At 46.2% G+C, this 15,411-nt stretch overlaps 1 protein-coding gene across 3 annotated transcripts in view; it reads left to right on the top strand.

Annotated features, from left to right (window-relative positions):
- Positions 1-15,411, top strand: part of LOC149352619 (sushi, von Willebrand factor type A, EGF and pentraxin domain-containing protein 1-like) — a 261,506-nt gene that overhangs the window by 187,555 nt on the left and 58,540 nt on the right. For 2 of the 3 annotated variants that reach the window (XM_089581812.1, XM_089581811.1), the window contains exon 18: positions 7,586-7,751. The exons of the other annotated variant lie outside the window; for it this stretch is intronic. In XM_089581812.1, coding sequence (XP_089437938.1) covers positions 7,586-7,751 — 166 coding nt within the window. The remainder of the gene's footprint in view (positions 1-7,585; positions 7,752-15,411) is intronic. 3 annotated transcript variants of the gene reach the window in all.

The following is a 15,411-nucleotide window of genomic DNA, read 5'->3' as shown; positions in this document are numbered from 1 at the left end:
GGACTAGGACACTTCGCCTTTTTTAAAAGTTTGGTTACATTTATCTGGGACACCCGGTATATGGGTGTGTAGAGAGAACGGTAATCCAGGTCTCTTGACCGTTTTTGTTTCCAATTAAATTTTTATATGTGATGGAAAAATGTCATGAAAAAAGTGAATCGCATTTCGTTTTGCTAGAACCGCTGGTGTTTTTTCTTTTTTAACCGTCTATCACTCTTGATGGAAAACGTCGATTTTTTGCGATTTCGCAAAATCGCTAGTTTCCCCGCAGAATTCAAAATAACATTGTGTGCAAAGTGATCAATTTTTCAGGAAATGTATGTAAACATTTCTTTTGGAAGCAATGCAAAAATATTTTTGGTTCCTATAAATGTTGAGCAAAATATCGCAAACATTGCTGAAAAAGTGAAGCCTTCCATTATGGCCAGTTTTTAGAACAATAATGAAAAAATAAGAAAAGAGATCCTGTGGCTGAGATTTTCCCACGTATTAAAGCATATTTTAAACTATTTCCGGGCAAAAGCTGTGCTTCTAGAATGGGCAGATGATTTTTAATTAGGCGTTGAAATCATCTAGAATTCGAAAACATAAAAAAGGCGAACTTTCACGGAGATTAAAAAAAAACGCCCTCTCCGATTTTGTTTAAAATTTCCCTAGAACACCTTCAGTACCTTGTAATTCTGGATCAAGAAAAAATATTGCAATATGGAGTCTTAAACTATAAAATTAAAGGCCCAACACAGACGATATTTCGTTCAGTTACCATTACTGAATATCATGCGTTAAAAAGAGCAACGGCCATGAATTCGACTTGAAACTCAGCGCATCTGGTTGTATTGTAGTCAGCACAATGGCAAAGTCTCATAACATATCTGATAAATATTTTTTTGCTTGTAAGTCCAGTTTTGATCACGTTCAACTTTAATATACGCCCTGTATTTATCGTAATCTCTCTAGGTCTCGCTAATGCCGGCAAATACAATTATTCCGTTCTTCATAACTTGAATCTTCAAATACTTTATACTTTAGCTATTGTGAGTATTGTTAATTAATAATATTTCTTTATTTTTTGTCTTTTAATGAATTTTATACGACCGGCGATTGTCCATAGAAATTATTATTTTCGCGTTTTAAGACGAGTAATTCGTTTCAAATATAAATATCCTTACTTACATGAGCCGGAGCAGGTTCAATTACCCTATGGACTTTCTTTACACACGAGTAGCGCGCTTCAGGGCAATAACGTTATCGTCTCTTTCGTATATAGCATTTTAGGATTGTGGTGGTCTTGCACGTCTAATTCTGTTGACAAAACTTATTCTGCACTACACCGTTTCAATTTCAATGTCTTAGACGAAGAGCGAAATTCTCCAAATGAAAAGCTGTTGTAGGCGGATGACACCGTTTCCGTATACTCTGTTACCAAATTAAGGCGAACTGTTCATGTTGCTATGCCCACAAGGAGTGGCCCCGCACAAGACGATAAATCAGTACAGAACTGATTCCACTCCAAAACAGTAGTGTAGGCCATCTAAACATTGCCTGAATTCGATCCACCATCTTTACTTTCGATACATGTGGTTGCCGTGTACTTTCTGAGCTCTCTTCCATCCTGTCCAAGAAAGTCAATAAGCTGACTATGCCGAAAGTCCTGAATGCTAACATCATTCAGCTTTCCTCTTAGCGCGCCTGCGAAGCCGCTAGCTCTTTCTAAGCATGAATTCCCAGTCGATATCAAGGTGTGTACCGTGTGCTAAATAGTCGCGCATCGCCGTTTCACGCACTTCTGCTGCGTCCTGTGGCCAGAAAAATGAGGTTTGTTATATGATATTCCTTGAGTATGAGTTCATGAAGCCAATATTTGCTCTGACAGCAACTGGGAGTCCTTTCATTGGCAAAAGTTGCCTTGGCATATCGACAGAGGCGCTGGGTTCATGCATGCTGCACCTTGGTTTCGACAGAGCCAGTCGTGCAGGCGCCCGCTCGTCAGACACAGAATTTCAAGAACGGTATTTTTTTTTGTGCCAATAGTATTCTCTGACAGCATTTGGAAACCCGACTGTTTAATACTAGAAAAATCAAAAATGCAATGCTTTCTATTTTCTACTGATAGCTCTGTCTTCCTTCATTCGTAAATCCTGTTGGAATAGATGTTGTGTGCTTGTGTGGAGTAATTCGGGGCCTTCCTTAAAAGTTATTTTAGTGTCAGTACAGAAGTCTCAGCTGTTTAACCATCTAATTCGACTTCAAAGATGCCGTTTGGTTTTCGCGCTCACTAAAAAATTGATATTTTTTTTTCTGTGCCGAAGGTTACCTCAGTTCGAAGTGAGGTAACCTTCATATAGCGCATATTCGGCAGGCTAGTGCCGCCTGCGCCTTTTTTTACCGAAGGCGCAGGCGGCACTAGCCTGCCGACGTATATGCACAGAATCTGCTTTTTTCCGGGAGGAAGGGCTTGCCTGGCTCAATTTGGAGCATCAGAAGCATAACTATGCCATTCTGCACGCTTTTAGTTAAAGTTTAATTATACGAATTATTGTTCATCTAAACGCTATAAAAGTTTCGGGTGAGTGTTTTATAAACCTTATTTCTTGCCAAATCGCCTTGAAATTGTTTTGAAATAGAGCAAAATTCTTAATACCATCAACCAGATGTATAGGAGCCACGTAGAGAAGCAAACGTATAATTGTTTTGACTCATAAAAACCTCTTTCAAGCGAAAACATGCATCCAATGTATTTTCTGAGACTCTGCCATTGTGCTATCTAAAACGCAACAACATGCTCCGAGTTGAAAATCGAATTCATGGGTGTTGCTCTTTTTAACGCATTATATCCAGTAATGTGAGAGAAGCCAACAGCCACAGAAACCAAGGAGCGCAGGGGATTTTTTAATTTATTTATTTTTGTGTGATGTTGATCAAGTAAGAATATTACTGAATATGTTGTCGCTTAAAGCTAATTGATTAGAAAAGCAGAAGAAAAAACAACCACATGCCGCCGGTGGGATCCGAACCCACGACCTCCGAATTACGCGTCCGGTGCTCTACCTCTGAGCTACGGCGACGGCTGTCAAACCTTCTGCTTTCGGGGGTATTTATGTTTACAAATAACCTAACCTTGAGAGTGTTCATCAGCGCACCCACGTTCGTAAGCGGCGGACGTGGAACGTCCTGAGCTACCGCTGGTGTGACGTAGAACGCCATCGAACGGCGAGGGTGGAAGCTGTGTGAGAACCCTCTTATGCTTCCTATGGCGTCAAGGCTGCCAGAACCGAGGCCCTCGCTAAGCAATTAAGCAAACAAGGGAAGGGGAATGAGGGGCTCGTTATAAATATGAGAGAAGCCAACAGCCACAGAAACCAAGGAGCACAGGGGATTTTTTTTATATTTATTTATTTTTTTTGTGATGTTGATCAAGTAAGAATATTACTGAATATGTTGTCGCTTAAAGCTAATTGATTAGAAAAACAGAAGAAAAAACAACCACATGCCGCCGGTGGGATCCGAACCCACGACCTCCAAATTACGCGTCCGGTGCTCTACCTCTGAGCTACGGCGACGGCTGTCAAACCTTCTGCCTTCGGGGGTATTTATGTTTACAAACAACCTAACCTTGAGAGTGTTCATCAGCGCCACCTACGTTCGTAAGCGGCGGACGTGGAACGTCCTGAGTTACCGCTGGTGTGACATAGAACGCCATCGAACGGCGAGGGTGGAAGCTGTGTGAGAACCCTCTTAAGCTTCCTATGGCGTCAAGGCTGCCAGAACCGAGGCCCTCGCTAAGCAATTAAGCAAACAAGGGAAGGGGAATGAGGGGCTCGTTATAAATATGAGAGAAGCCAACAGCCACAGAAACCAAGGAGCACAGGGGATTTTTTTAAATTAATTTATTTTTTTGTGATGTTGATCAAGTAAGAATATTGCTGAATATGTTGTCGCTTAAAGCTAATTGATTAGAAAAGCAGAAGAAAAAACAACCACATGTCGCTGGTGGGATCCGAACCCACGACCTCCGAATTACGTGTCCGGTGCTCTCATTCTCAGCCCCTCATTCCCCTTCCCTTGTTTGCTTGATTGCTTAGCGAGGGCCTCGGTTCTGGCAGCCTTGACGCCATAGGAAGCATAAGAGGGTTCTCACACAGCTTCCACCCTCGCCCTTCGATGGCGTTCTACGTCACACCAGCGGTAACTCAGGACGTTCCACGTCCGCCGCTTACGAACGTGGGTGGCGCTGATGAACACTCTCAAGGTTAGGTTATTTGTAAACATAAATACCCCCGAAAGCAGAAGGTTTGACAGCCGTCGCCGTAGCTCAGAGGTAGAGCACCGGACGCGTAATTCGGAGGTCGTGGTTTCGGATCCCACCGGCGGCATGTGGTTGTTTTTTCTTCTGCTTTTCTAACCAATTAGCTTTAAGCGATAACATATTCAGTAATATTCTTACTTGATCAACACCACAAAAAAATAAATAAATTTAAAAAAAATCCCCTGTTCTCCCTGGTTTCTGTGGCTGTTGGCTTCTCTCATATTTATAACGAGCCCCTCATTCCCCTTCCCTTGTTTGCTTAATATCCAGTAATGGTCAATTTAATTACTTTTTTTTATGGCTGCGGCTGATGCTGCTCATGCGAGAAGGAAGGCATCATCGCATAGGCACCACGGCACTGAGGAGTTGCCTTCCCTGCGGGAGGGCTGCTTTGTCCTCCCGGTGGAATAGAGGCCGTTGTGCCAGGGCGTGCCCGCGCCCAGTGACAGCGCTTCAAGTCTTTGCTCGCGTTCGAACCACATTGGCCGAAGGGCACCACCTTTAGCAGCCTGCGAGGCCGACCGAAACTGGGCATGGCCCGCGAGGGGCGCAGCGGGGTTTACGGAGCTTCTCCAAAGCGAACACCCCCAAAGAAAGCCGGGCGCCAGGCCGGTGGTGGCTTGTACCCATTTTTACCGGTGGGTGTCCGGCGGTGGGTTTCGAACCAACCGCCTCGCGCAGCCGAGACGGGCGCCCAAATCACCGTTAATGGTAATTACAGTTAAGCAATGATAGGCCTTTAATTTTATAGTTTAAAGCAAAATAATGCAACACTTTATTCTTGCTCTAGAAACACCAGGTATTGAAGGTGTTGAGAGAAATTTTAAAGGAAATCGGAGATGGTTTTTTTTAATGTCCTTCAAATTTCGCCTTTTTTCGAAATTCCCGTATTTTCGACGGTTTCAACGTCTAATTAAAAATCATCTGCCCTTTCTGGGACTACGAATTTTCTCCAGCGATAGTAAAAAGAGCGAATTAATACTGAGAAAAAATTTCAGCTCCAGGTTATCACCTATTCTTGCCCCATTGTTTTCCTAAAAACTATACTTACTGAAATGCCTTATTTTTGCAGCAATGTTAGCGATACTTTCCTGCAAAACTATACAAGCTAAAAAAATATTTTTGCATTGCTTCCAACAGGAAAGCTTGCATACAATTGTTTAAAAAATAATCAGGTTGCACAAAAAGTTTTTTTATTATCTGCAGGGATCCAAACTAGCGATTTCGTGAAATCGTCCTTTTCCAGCTATCGGGATATACGATTTTTCTCCAAAAAAACTACATACTTTCTTGTCAAACTAATTACCGTTCCCTCCCGTCGGCATATTTGCCCATCACAGACAAAAATTTTATTGAAAACAAAAAATAGTGATGGGACTTCGATTACCGTTGTTATCCGAACACACCACCCGCCGCGTTGGCTGAGTGGGTAGGGCGCTCGGCTGCTGTGCCGGAGTTCCCGGTTCGAATCCAGCCGCGGCGGCCGCGTTTCGATGGCGGCAAATCGCAGGCGCGCCCATGAGGTGTGCGATGCCAGTGCACGTTAAGGATCCTCAGGTGGTCGGAATTATTCCGGGGCCTTCCTCTACGGCACCTCTTTCTGTCATTCTGATTTCACTTCCACCGTCCTCCCTTCCCTTACGGCGCGGTTCGGGGGTCCACCGTGAAGTGAGACAATTACTGCGCCATTTCCTTTCCCTAAAAACATATTTTCAATTTTTACCAACTTTCTACATTAACGTATCTGTTCATGTAGTTTTCTCTGACCCCTGCTAGCTTGCAAAAAAATTGTGTCCGAGGAAGCATCACCGGAAACGGCCGTCATGCTCGAAGAATCACGCCATCAGATACACCGAGTGCAAAAACAGCCTATTTACCAGATTCTTCTGCCTTGTGGCCGAGTTTGCATCGGGGAAACGGGGTGTAGCTTCAACGAAAGGGCAAAAAAAAAACAGTCACAGACAATCCGGAACAAGAACAACGTAAGCAGAAATATGTCGGAGCACTGCAAGCGATATGATCGCAAGAACACATGCAGGTCACTTTTACCGACGGCTACATTCTTGACGCGGGCTTATGACAGAACAGAAAGAGAAATTATCGAAGCGTTCTTCAGAAAGAAAGCAGGCAGCGAGTGCGTCAGCACTGGCTGCCTGTTTTTAGTGTACCTTTTCTAGGCCACGGCGTGTATACAGCCTTTTGATGCAGCCTTGTGTTTTTGATTGTTTCATGTTAATCTCGGTTGTAAATAGTTTACCCGTTTTTACTTCGTGTCACCGCTGTACTGATTTTACCTGAGGGCTGTATACACGCCGTGCTTGTTATCGGTTTTACTCCTGTAGTTTTACGTTTCATGATGCTTCTTGTTCACCTTGTTTTGGATTGCACCCCTTTTTACTTACGACTTTGCTGTATTATTTTTTTTACCCGTGCGCTCTGTCCATCCTGTGCTTGATATGGTTTTTGTTTTCTATGATACATTGCCTGCGCATCCGCTCCGTAGCGCTTAACTTTTTTTAGCCTTCTTTTATCTATCTAAGCTTTTCTTTAATTCAAGGATTTCTGAATCCGTGCTTAGCGCGGATCTTCTTCTTTAAAGACCACTTTCCTGTAGAAATCCTGTTTGTATGCTTGTCATTTTGATCCGGCTTTTCTCCTGTCTCCACCCTGCCAATTATTATCAACCTTGGCCGTTTGGATTATACAGTATCTCATGTGTTTTCATTATTCGGTTGAGAAAAAAAACTTGTTTAGCCTCTTGCCGCTTCATGGCTACTTGGATACCTCGTGGTGATGGCCTGCTTTAAAATCACTATCCGTAAGCTTCAATGAAATCACTTAGTAGTAGTCGCCCGTCACCTGTCGTTTCGTATCTTCTCGAGCAGTCTCATCGCCAATGGGCATCTTCATGTGGGCACATATGGATATGGAAACCGACAAAATTAAACTGGTGGGTAATAGTAGCACTTTGTTAGTTAGTTATATGGGGTTTTATGGCGCATAAGCAACTATAATAGTAGCACTTTGTATTTCGTTGTACTTTAGCGTTCCCTGCAGAAGCTAAGCATTGAATTAATTAAAGTCATTTAATTAGCGGGTTTGCATGGTTGTCTTCTTCATTTATATACGCTGTCATATAGGCACAAAAACGTTACTTTGGAAGCAACAATTTGGCATTCTCTAGCTGATGGATCTCTTCAGGTACTATTCAGTTTTTGTGTTCAGAGACAACACATGCTTCCTACAAGCTTCATTTCTTGCTCATGTTTTCACTCACAGGTTTTTGGGAGCACTGACGTTGTGCCCAATACACAAGTGACAGAACAGGACCACAACCTCTTCGTGACCTGCACACAAGGGTATCACTTATTAAACCCCACACAAGAAGAGGCTCAAGTCGTCTGCAAAAATGGTGCATGGGAGCCACCACCGCCTTGGTGCATTGGTGAGTCAGTTCGTTACAACAAAAATGAGAATGCCAAAACCGTTCAATACGTTCACTGGTCGCGAGGAATCGCCGTAGCGCTGTGCGAGAACTACCGTATTTACTCGATTCTAACCACCGTTTTTTTAAGGATCGCGAGGCCTAAAGTGGGGGGTTAGGGGAGGGGGTACGGGGCCGATTACTGTTGCAAGAAGTTTTGTTGTGAAAGCAACACTACTGGAGCCCAGCTCGGCTCGTCGCGTATGCTCGTGGCGGCGCGGCTACCAAACGACCTTGAGTCGCCGTTGCCTGGCAACCACTTCAGCTGCGCTCCAACAGACGGCGCCGCGCCGCTGCCATCTGCGCGAGAGGTTGCTCGGGAAGAGCAAAATCCTGACGGGTGGCTGGGATAGAAACAGCCACCTGCCGGTGCAGTGGCGCATCGCACGACTGCTGCGCCACTGCGCTGGTAGTGGTATATGAGGACTCGCCGCCATCTATGAATCTTAAGTAGGAATTACCAATTCAACATACACGGGCATTAACCCACTAAAGATATCATGCCACACAACTGAGGAGGAGTTTAGTGCCCCCTCCAATTGAAGAATGAACACCTGCTTTCGCTGGACTACTCGGTTTAACTACGAGGCCTGTTAGAAAAGTATCCGACCTTTGGTCGTAGAAAAAAAACTGGCATAACTGGAGCGTTGGAAACCTAATCACCCTGAAAGCAGTCTCCTTGGGACTCCACACGCTTCTCCCAGCGGTGCTGCCATTGTTGGAAACATTCCGAGAAGGCCTCTATCGGAATGGAGTTCAGCTCAGCTGTCGTTGCAGCCATAATGTCCTCTTCTGTCTGAAATCGCGTTCCTTTCAATACCCTCTTGAATTTGGGAAACAGCCAGAAGCCGCAGGGGCCATATAAGGAGAGTAAGGAGGCTGTTGAACTACAGGAGTCTTTCGCCAAAAAAAGTCTGAATCAAGTGCGAGGAATGTGCTGGAGCATTGTCGTGATGGATGCGCCAATTTCCTGTCGACCACAAATCCGGTCTCTTGCGCCGCACAGCATCACGTAGGCGACGAGAGCATCCGTGTAGTGCTCTTTGGTGATTCTTTGGCCCTGTGGTGCGTACTCGTGGCGTACGTACCACATCGCGTGGGTCAAATAAAGCAGTCAGCATGACATTGACTTTGCTGAGCGCGTGGCGGGCCTTCTTTGGTCTTGGTGACGTGGAATGCTTCGCTTTGACAACTGTGATTAGGTTTCCAGGTCGTACGCATACACCCAAGACTCGTCACCGGTGATTATGGTGTTCACGTAGTCGGGGTAACTGTGCTGAATCTTCCGAATGGTTTCCACTTAGCTGTCGCCCAGTTTCTGGCAAAATTTGATGCAGTAGAGCTGCTCCAGTCGTTCCGCCCTTTTGCTTGCTATAAAAAACCCACGAGAGCACTGCGCACTACCTCACTCAAACGCTGCGTCCCAGCGACTGACGCTATCGGCAGGCGAGAAAAAATTCGAGCATGAGCACGAATGTTCTTTGTCGGCTGATGCAAGCGCGTTTGGTTCATATCAATCAGGCGTTCGCAAAAAAAAAAAAGAAGACCGGACACTTTTCTAACAGGCCTCGTATGTTAAGCCCCTATCAATTTTTTCTTCAAGTTTAAAGTTTGCCGTCAAGTTCCACAAAATGTCTTTCACATAAATGGCATGCACCCAATCTTTCATGCTTTTCATGCTTTCATGCTTTCAAGATTCATGCTTTTGTGATAATGGGCCAAACGTGGCAAAAAAAAATATTTTAACATATTTAACCCAGCGATTCCCGGTGTTTCAACGGTAAAGAGAATGTAGCCATGTGAATAATTTTCATTTGTTCTTTAAGAATTACATCAATTGCTAACATGCTTGAAGAAACAGTTTTTTCCAACATTTTTTTCGAAGCAAAGTCAGAATGTCAGCTGCCAGAGATGCACGCAGGAGGCCCGCTAAAAGCTAAATTCTTGAAAAAGCTAACCCTAACGACCAAACAGCCCAGAAATTTTTCGGCCGTAATGCTACATTGGCTGGAGAGGGAGTATATTAGATTTTCGCTCATGATCAGCGGCAAGCGCCGGAGTATTTGCTTCAAGTTTATCCTCATCAGACATGATCAAAATTAGGTAAATTCAGGTATGCTAAGATCAGTTTTTTCGCAAAAATCTCCCCGTTCTTTTTTTTTCGCATTTCTGCAGGAAAAGAACTTTTTGTGTTGATATCCTGGAAGTTCATAACTTTTAAATAATATTTTCAGTGCGCGGGCAGATCAAACACATATACAGTACACTTGTTTTAACAGCACCCTGTATTGGGCGAGTTGTAATATCTTCATGTTGAGGACCAGCGCAAAACAGACAAACTACAAAGAGACGACACGGGCGACGACAGCGCCCGTGTCGTCTGTTTCGTTTGACCTTTGTCTGTTTTGCGCTGGTCGTCAAGATGAACTGCTTGTTCTGGTTTGGAGAAACTACATACACTGACATGCCTGTTTAGTATACACCATCTGTGTAATCGTGCAAGTGTAACTTTTACGCTTCTTTGCGTGTGAGGTTGCTCCTGTGGCCTGCTTTGTCGCCTCTCTCGGAATTCTCCCCCATTAAAGTACTGTGGACGAGGTTAATGTCACGCTACCATGTCACAATATAGTATAGAGATTTAGCATAGCGGAGACATACTAGCGTAGACGTATACGAGATTACCGGACGCGTCCTGCGCACGCGCTGTGGCCCCACCCCTTTTACTGGGCGTGCGCAGAAGGCGTATGGTAATCCGTTATCCATCTCAGCCAGTAGGTCTCAGCTATGCTAAATCTCTTTATGTAGAATCCCGAGCATATTCAAAATGTCTTGGGATATCACAGGACGTTAAGCCGGGCCATGCTACCTTCACTGACTGTGAGTGCTGCGTCTAAAAATGGTACAGGTGGATGTTCATTCAAAGGCAGGTATTCATTGCTGCCCGCTCCCATATTACGTGGTTTGCTGACTCGTTGGAATTTTCGGTTCACCAGTGGAGACACCTCTTGAGAGCCGCGGTGGGTCAGTGGTTATGGTGCTCGGCTGCTGACCCGGAAGACGCGGGTTCGATTCCAGCCGCGGCGGTTGAATTTCTTTGGAGGAGAAATTCTAGAGGCCCGTGCACTGTGCGATGTCAGTGCACGTTAAAGAACCCCAGGTGGTCGAAATTTCCGGAGCCCTTCACTACGGCGTCTCTCATATCCTTAGTCGCTTTGGGACGTTAAACCCCATAAACCAAACCAAACCAAACACCTCTTGAGAAGCGATGGCTGAGCTGAGTATTGCAAAACACACTTTATGACACGAAAAACTCCTTTGGTCAGTCATTCTTCATCTAGCTGTTGTATGGACGCCAAGCGTCCGAGCGTTTCGAGCACAGCGCGTGAGAAGGTTCGATGTCGGTAGCTAACATGTGAAATCCATGACTAAAAGAGCCTTACGCAGGTTTTATTAAGTCTCCAGCAAAAAAAAAAAAAAAAAAACCGCACATGTTGGAAGAAGCCGTGTGCTTCCCAAGTGGCAGGAGCACAGAGTAAAAACGAATCAGGTTTTAGTAAGACTTACCATGCATCTTTCTTGCTTAGCCTTACAACTGTTTAAGAATCAGCTGAGCTTTTAAAAATCCCAAGGTATTGCTCTCGGCAGAAATGGGAGTGAGAGGGAGCTTAGAAAAAGAAAGGCGCTTCCCACCTTATTTTCCTACCCGCGCTGTTGTGTCACTACTTGGCGGAAAAGGATGTGAGTCACTGTATGATACTCAAGAGTGTTTCGGCATTCGAGAGTGGCGTGAAACCAAAAATCTACATAATTTGGAAATTTCTGCCCACTTCAAAGAACCCTTAGTTGACGAAATCAATCTAGGGTCCTCCACTATAAGGCGACTATTTCTCTTTCCCGCCTTTCACCCCCTCCTATATTCCTTTCCACACGGCGCGCTTCGGGTGTCCTTCCTGAGTGAGGCCGTTACTGTGCATTTCCTTTCCTAATAACATAACCAGTCATTACCATTATTAATTTCTTTGATATATCCCTTTCATGAAGGCCAGCAAAACTGAAGGAGCTACGTTGCACTCGCTATTTCTTTCAAAAGTGTATCGAATGGTTTTCCGCTTCCTTGAGTACTCTGAGTGTGCTAGTACCGTAGCGCCATTACACCAGGACGAAGGACCTTATACCACAGCAAAGTGCCCAGGTGACCGCGACTAACTGCTAGCGTTCTTTGCTTCAGCTAGTCGCTAGCTGTTAGGTCAAGCGAAGAATAATTCTTCAAGGATTTGCAACGATTTTGTAGTTTGAAATACTGGGCTTTCTGAAGAGAAAAAATAGTTCTTTAGACATACCACTGCTATTAGTGTTGACCTTCCCTGAAGAGCTCGAATGGCTGTCCGCTGCTTTATATTACCGTGCTCCAGCCTGGCCGGAACAGATCTAGAGGACCACGGGACATGTGCACCCCCCGAGTAACGTGTGCCTAGGCATCTGCAGCGTGCGCTCCTCAGCTCCGGGTGTCGGCCTGGCGCGTCCAATAGTAGTTTTTTTTTTTGAGGACTAAAGAAGTAAATTGGTTACGGACAGTATAACTGGCTTACTGAGCGCTGAGTGCCTGCACTACCCGCGGCGGAAAAAGTAGAAGACAGGACACAGACAGTCTGAGAGAATGCGACACATCGAATAAAGCATATATATATATATGCTGTTCCGTCGCTCACAGCGCAATATAAAATGCTGCTGTAGCCTAAACCGCTCGAATCTTTGCGTTAAAATTCCGCATGGCGGTGTCATTGTGCGTCAGTTGTTGTTTGCGTCGCGTAGCTGCCTGTCTTATTGACAAAAAATGGGAAAGTTCATACCGCATGCGGCGAAAAAGACGCTTTTGCAACAGCTGTAATGGTAGCCTACTGGTAGCCCCAAAACTTCTAAGCAGGAGAACGACGGAAACTCACGAACGCGAGAGGCGAAACGACGAGGGCTCACCAAGCCTCACTGTGCTAGAAATGTCGCTGCCGGTACAACTCTTGGGGCAGCGTCTTCTTCTGCCCGGCATCGGGGCATGCGATACGGACTTTGGAAATTACGACCAAATCCGCGCGCTGTGCGAAATCTGAGTCCGTACATAGCAGCGGTTTAGCCGTGATAAATATTTTATCAGGCGCTCTGAGCTATGCATCAGCCTGTAGGTCGTGTAAAAAGGTGTTAAGGAACAGTATACAAACCGCAGGAGCACAGATGTAGCCGCAATAGAACGTTGTCGCGAATCGGAGTGACGCGTCCCCGACTGCTGAAGGGGACCGCTTTCGCGTGCAGGTTCGAAGAACAAAGGAATCAAATCAAACAAAACAAAACGAAGCCGTGTTTATATTTTAAAGGAAAGGAGCCAATGAAAGGAACGGAAACACTAAGGAAAACACACACAAGGCACGCGTAAAACACAACAGATAAAAAAGGAGAGAGTTCACTGGCTACAAAGCGTCCCAGGTGGTACGGGAATGCCTTGTAGGTAGCGCAGACGCGGGTTGGCGAGTTGCGATGTGTCGCTGGCGTTGCATTCAGGAAGGCGATGGTAGAGAGCCAGGAGATGAGGAACGGAGATGGATACGGGAGACGCTGACGAACTCGTGTCAGCCGCCCCCACGAACGGAGCAGCTGCAGCAGGAAACCTGTAGCCAGGTTCTGTCGACGGCGTTCCGCAAACACCGTAGGCTTGTGCAGCCTATCCCAGGAAGCCTTGGCTGCTCCCTCTTCCGACCTCGAAATGGATGCAGTAGGCCTGCGTCGTTGATTCAGGGAGGTCCATGGCAGCACAGACCCGAAGTCTGACGGCTGCCACCTCCACGCTTGAATGAGGCTTAATGGGCTTGAGTCGGTGATCCAAGGGAAGTCTCTGGCAGCTCGGATCTAACGTCCGACCGCTGCCACTTCCACGCTTGAACGACCAGACTTGTGCTAGGGTGTCTTCCTCAACACCTCGGTTTGCTGACACGTAGCTCTACGCTCCTCGTGCCTGCCTCGCGCACACCACTCGCACGCGCCCACGCGCAACGCGGGGCTGGCACGTACGGCGCTCCGCTGTCCGACGCACCACTGCCGACACGTCGCGTTCCAAAACTCCCTCACCAGTGTGGTCTGCACATCACAAACGTCACATCCAGGGTGCCGTGGAAAGAGCTTCCTTTCGAAACGCGCCCTTTTTCGTGCCCCCGTCCTCCTTTCCACTGCAGACCTTTTTAGAGCGCAGCTCTTTGGCGCCCGTTTATGCGTTTCGCGGCGTCGCCGTCGCCGTTGTCCGTTGTAACCAGCAGTGGACACCCTTTAAGGTGCGAAAGCAGTGGAGCGGAAGCTTGGAAAGGAGAGGGTAAAAGAGCAGCCTCCTACCCTCTTTAGCAACCGGCGCGCCAATGGGTGGCGCAGCTGTGCATAGCAACCGTGACGTCACACAGTAGCGGTAGAACGAGCGCGCGCGCGTCGGCGGTGGCAGCTACACCGCCGCTCCTTCGCCAGACGTCTCGTTGCAGTCGAGTGAGTGAGACGCATGGCTCCGAAGCGGCCCAGTGATTCCGCGCCAAGCGGTTCGGGGAAGCGGCAGTGGGTTGACCACAAGGCTTTCGCCAAGTAAACTTTAGAATTTCCAAAGTGTCTTCGGTATTTTTTTTGAAGAAAGGAAATGCGCACCATCTGTCTGCCACCAATGCGAAACCCATAGAGCGGGGGCTTGGAAAGCAGAGGGTAAAATTTGTAAATTTTTTTTTTTGTGGAAAGGAAATGCGCAGTATCTCTCTCACATATCTCGGTGGACACCTGATACCAGAAGGAAGGTGCATAACTGCCCTCTTGAAACAGTGGACACCTCAATCGTGCTTTAAGCTACGTGGCGGTAGTGACAGATGTGCGCTGCATGCTTTGGTATTGACAACGTTGTGCCAGAAACGCTGCCACCTGCCAGGGTGGCAATGTGGTTAGGGAAATTATTGTAGATGTAAAGACAAACGGGAATTTCTTACCACTTTTGCGGGAGAACATCCCGTTCCTCTCGCTCGTAACGGCTCCCACAGCTGTGACAATCTCGCGAAATACTTGCGCAGACCTCGTCTTTGAGAGCCAGGCATTGGTACAGCGAGTCGAACACATATATCCATCTATTTCTCCGTCCACAAAGCTTCCTTCATGACAGTCAAGAACTGTTAGTGGAGTGTTTCTTGACGCAGGAATATGTGTGAAAAATAACAAGTTGTCTGTAATTGTACATACATGTCTTGCTCGAATCCTTTGCCTACATCTATCGAAAAGCAATGAGCTGCGCTCAGATTTCGCATTAGGAAGTAACGTAATCGTCGGCAATTTCTTTTTTTGTTGATCAGTGTTGTATCCAGCTAAATAATGTCATCGAAAGATAAAATAAACCTAAAAAATTGGCTATATTTACTCCATGCTGTGAATGTTGCGAAACGGTATGATCCAGGTGTCCACCCCCTGTTAGTCTGCTACTGCGACTTTTTTTTTAACCAGTTATAACTCCCGCACAGACGCGCAGAGAGCGTGCGATAGGCGTTTCGAAGAGTTTGGCGCCATCTTCCTACAGCGCGTCCCATCCAAGGGCAACGAAGGTTGCGGTAGGTGCGAGGTG

Source organism: Amblyomma mixtum, chromosome 3 (genome assembly GCF_055824585.1).
Source record: "Amblyomma mixtum isolate Tamu chromosome 3, ASM5582458v1, whole genome shotgun sequence".
In the NCBI taxonomy this organism is placed as follows: domain Eukaryota; kingdom Metazoa; phylum Arthropoda; class Arachnida; order Ixodida; family Ixodidae; genus Amblyomma; species Amblyomma mixtum.
Note: the sequence above shows the minus strand (reverse complement) of the source record. Positions and strands in the feature narration are given on the sequence as shown.